This window comes from Octopus bimaculoides, chromosome 10 (assembly GCF_001194135.2).
Source record: "Octopus bimaculoides isolate UCB-OBI-ISO-001 chromosome 10, ASM119413v2, whole genome shotgun sequence".
NCBI lineage: Eukaryota > Metazoa > Mollusca > Cephalopoda > Octopoda > Octopodidae > Octopus > Octopus bimaculoides.
This window is the reverse complement of record NC_068990.1, coordinates 7298126-7302627: the sequence shown is the minus strand read 5'-3', so window position 1 is coordinate 7302627 and position 4502 is coordinate 7298126. Positions and strand designations below refer to the sequence as shown.

Here is a 4502-nt window from a genome sequence, read left to right as displayed (position 1 = left end):
TGCGTGCGTGCGTGCGTGCGTGCGTGCGTGCGTGCGTGCGTGCGTGCGTGCGTGCGTGCGTGCGTGTGTGTGTGTTTTTGATGGACTTCTTTCAGTTTCTGTCTACCAAATCCACCTCACATGGCTGTAGTTGGTCCAGGACTATAGTAGAGAACACCTACTGCCAGACAGACGAAGTGAACCCAGAGCAATGTGGTTGGGAAGCAGACTTCTCACTACACAAATGTGTGGTGCATGTTTGTGTGCCTGCGTGCAAGTGCGTGTGTGTGTGTGTGGTGGATATATTAATCTATTAAAACGATGTCTTTCACAAGACTAGCCTTATTTCCATCATTTAAAGATTTCTAGACAAATTCTAAAGAAAATATTCATCTGCTTAGTTAGTATTTAAACCTTTTTACCTTTGACTTCTTCAGTTATTGAACAAATTGTAGGTCAAACAAATTAACCCCTGTACTTATTTCATTTTTCTATCAGTTTTTGTTGCTGAACTACTAAGTTTTGGGAGCATAAATAAACCAACACTGGTTGTCAAGTACGAGACAAACACAAGTGCAAAGACACGCATATATAGACTAACAGTATTTGATAGCAAACAAGATGTACTCGTATATACATTTGTATAGTAGAACAAGAAATAGAAAGTCCTTTGTACAGTATTATATTAATGTATATATATATATATATATATATATATATATATATATACTCACAAATACACATGCACACATATATGCACGCATGTGTAAACATATTTATTATCTATAAAAGATATGTTAACACATTAATAGAGGTTATCATATCAATATATTTATAAAATGTTTATGCTGCTTTTGTTACATAAAAACATGAGGAGTTACTCCCCTTCGTTGAAGAAACATTAATTTTCTTAATTCCTTCCCTTTGAACACCTACAGTGACCAAAAAACAAAAAATAAATTAGATGCGTCTTTCACAAGCTAATTTGTATCATTAATAACCAAAAATGGCACCATGGTGTCTGTTATTTGGGGAAAAGTTAGAATACAGAGACTAAGAATCGTGGCAACTCCTAGGATGGAGATGTTTCTTAACTGTGTGCATTTATGTATAAACGAGTGTGTCTGTGTGTATGTGCGCGCGCGTGCGTGTGCGTGAGTGTGCGTGTCTGCGTGTGTGTGTGTGTGTGTGTGTACGCGTGTGTGTGTGTGTACGCGTGTGTGTGTACGCGTGTGTGTGTGTACGCGTGTGTGTGTGTACGCGTGTGTGTATATGTAAGTAGGTGTGTACGCATGCATTTGTATCTATGCGTAGGATGACATAAGCGTTCTGTATGTGTGCATGTATATATTAGTAAAAAAATATAGATGGGAAGTGGAAAACTATGGACACATAAAAGATGCAGTGGTACCACAGGTAGATTAACAGATAAAGTAGTCTTTGTATGCGGCAGAAGTGCAGGAACAATAATCTCTAAGAGCACACAAGAATTAGACTCTCTCAAATGCCCAGGAGGCTCTCTTGAGGTTGTAGATAGTTTCTGTTACCCAAATTAGCAATGGTGGAGGATGCTCTGAATGTATTGTTTCTACATTAAGAATTGGGTGGAGGAAGTTCAAAGACCTCTGTTGGCAACAAAAGGTCTCTCGCTCAGAGTGAAAGGTAGACTATATGATGCTTGTATGCAAACGGCTATACTCCATGGTAGTGAGACATGGACTCTGAATGCTGAAGAGTAGGTTGAGGAACTAGAACATGAGTGTTCATATGCATGAGTATATGTATATGTGTAATATTTACAAAGGAGATAATTCTTTCCTGTAAACTTTATGGTTGATCATCATAGAGAGCGTTTCACAGACAATCTTCTGGCTACTTCTTACCTGAAACAAGCTAAAGTGTAGCACTTGTAAAATAAACAGTAATGACGAAATATGTCATAGTCTAGATAAGAAATCAGTGTTAATGTGCCTCAGTTCTTTTGTGTCAAAGATGGTGACTACTGAGACTGAAAGATTGGAAGAATAGATTGTTAGCTATTTTTTATTTAGATGTATATGCAGGGATTTAAGTGCTATTATAAGCAATAAGGGTAAAAACAACCAAACGTAACAAATACCTGTTGCTATATGTGCTGGTTTGATGGTCTGTAAAGCCAATTCTGCTTCTAGAAGGGCAGGTTTGGCAGCTTCCAATTTCTTCTCTGCAATTGCTTTGTCGTCCTAAAAGCAGAAAGTAAAAGAAAATTAATATTACTAATGCATACACACACAAATGCGCGTGTGTGTGTGTCTGTGTGTTTCATACTGAATAAAGACTTACAGCCACTACTCTAAAATCCAGTTTAATTTTTGTCAAAGTATTAATCATGTTTTTAAACAAAAGAATTATACGCAAGAAAATGCAAGGGGAATAACTCGAAACATTAGAATTAGTTCCCTTGGAGCACGTCCTTTTTTTTTGCAGAAAAATGAGTCTTTAATTTAATTAAAAGGTCAAATATAGTGAAGGCTTGTTTGATCAAACCGAACTTCAGGACTTGACGAATACTTCATTTTATCGACGCGGAATTTGAAATATGTATCTAATGAGTTGTAACTGAGCACTTCAGGTATGCTTAAATAACTCAAAAATAGCTACATTTCTATTCAATTAGTGTATTATCTTGTACATTTTATATACTGATTTTCCTATCACTATGTAGGCACGAAGAAATGGAAGGCTTTGCTGATAAGGTTATAAATATAACTGAAACATGCACAGAGTTATCATCCGTTTTGCCGAAATAATTAAAATTACGTTTTAATTGTTGTTGGTCAATATTGTCTTTCCCTTCTGGCATAATCATTTCTAAATGTTCCCTACATTAAATATAATCTTTTACTCTTTTACTTGTTTCAGTCATTTGACTGCGGCCATGCTGGAGCACCGCCTTTAGTCGAGCAAATCGATCCCAGGACTTATTCTTTGTAAGCCCAGTACTTATTCTATCGGTCACTTTTGCCAAACCGCTAAGTTACGGGGACGTAAACACACCACCATCAGTTGTCAAGCGATGTTGGGGGGACAAACAACAGACACAAACATATACACACACATACACGACGGGCTTCTTTCAGTTTCCATCTACCAAATCCACTCACAAGGCTTTGGTCGGCCTGAGGCTATAGTAGAAGACACTTGCCCATGGTGGTAGTAGTGGTGGTCCTTCCTACAATAAGCACAAGGCCTGAAATTTGGGGGGAGGGGACTCGTCAATTTCATCTAAACCCTCCCCCCCCAGTATTTCACTGGTACTTAATTTATCGATCCCTGAAAGGATGAAAAGCAAAGTCGACCTCAGTAGAATTTGAACTCAGAACACAACGAAATACCACTAAGCATTTCGTCGAGCATGTTAACAATTCTACCAGCTCGCTGCCTCAATGATAATAATAATAATAATAATAATAATAATAATAATAAATTATCTTATGCAGGCTACAAAACAATAAGAATGAGATATAGTAGACTAGTTTGTGAATAAGTTTTAGACAGTGATATAGGAATGATATTGGTCACTAAGGAATTATGAGAGTCAAAACTTAGATGAAAATTCTAAGATCTATTGTACAAACAGTCCTTTCAAAGATCATAATCAATTTTGAAAACTTTCGTTAGTCACATTAAGTAAATCAGGTGATCACATGGCAGGATCTATGATTAATTAATCAAGTAAACTTACTGATATAGCATCTACAATTGCCTGCGCTTTGTCCTTCACCGCTTGTACTTGACGCTTAACCTTTTCAGCTGCTTGAGCTTTTATGGTGACTTCCTTTAAAACGATGTCTGCTTCTTGGGAAGCAATTTCAAGCTCTTTTTCTTTCTCAACAAGTTCCAATGAGAGTTCGTTGACTGCTTCAGAAGCCTCCACCAATTTATTTAGACCTGCAAAATATCAACAAAGAGTTCAGAACACAGTCAAAGGAAGGAAAAAGAATATAATAATTTGGTGAAGTGACATTATAAATTTGTTTTCCAATCAATTCAAGACTTGTTAACAGAAAAAGATAAATAAATATAATGCAATAAAACAATAATAATAAATCGGTACAGACATGGCTGTGTGGTTAAGAAGCCTTCTTTGCAACAATGTGACTTCAGTTTCAGTCCCACTGTGTGCAGCATCTCAGGCAAGTAACTTCTACTCAAGCCCCAGGCCAACCAATTGCCTTGTGAGTGAATTTGATGGACAGAAACCGTGGAAGTTACCGTCTCTGTAACTTTGTGGTTTGGTAAAACAAACTGACAGAATAAGTAACTGTCTTAAAAAATATGAGCAAGGCCATTGTGCTTGGCTAAAACCTTTCAAAGCAGTGACCCAGACTGACCACAGTCCAGTGGCCAAAACAAGTAAACAATAAAAAATATATACATGCACAAAAACATAAAACAAAACATGCAAATCTACACATGCCCTGACTCAAAATATGCATGCATGCAAGCATACACACACACACACACACACACACACACACACA

The 4502-nt window shown here is 37.1% G+C and overlaps 1 protein-coding gene across 1 annotated transcript in view; it reads right to left on the bottom strand.

The window, feature by feature from the left end:
* Positions 1-4502, bottom strand: part of LOC106871452 (dynein axonemal heavy chain 5) — a 358231-nt gene that overhangs the window by 60220 nt on the left and 293509 nt on the right. The window contains exons 62-63 of the mRNA XM_014917924.2: positions 3704-3909; positions 2099-2201 (exon numbers count right to left, since the gene is read on the bottom strand). Coding sequence (XP_014773410.1) covers positions 2099-2201; positions 3704-3909 — 309 coding nt within the window. The remainder of the gene's footprint in view (positions 1-2098; positions 2202-3703; positions 3910-4502) is intronic.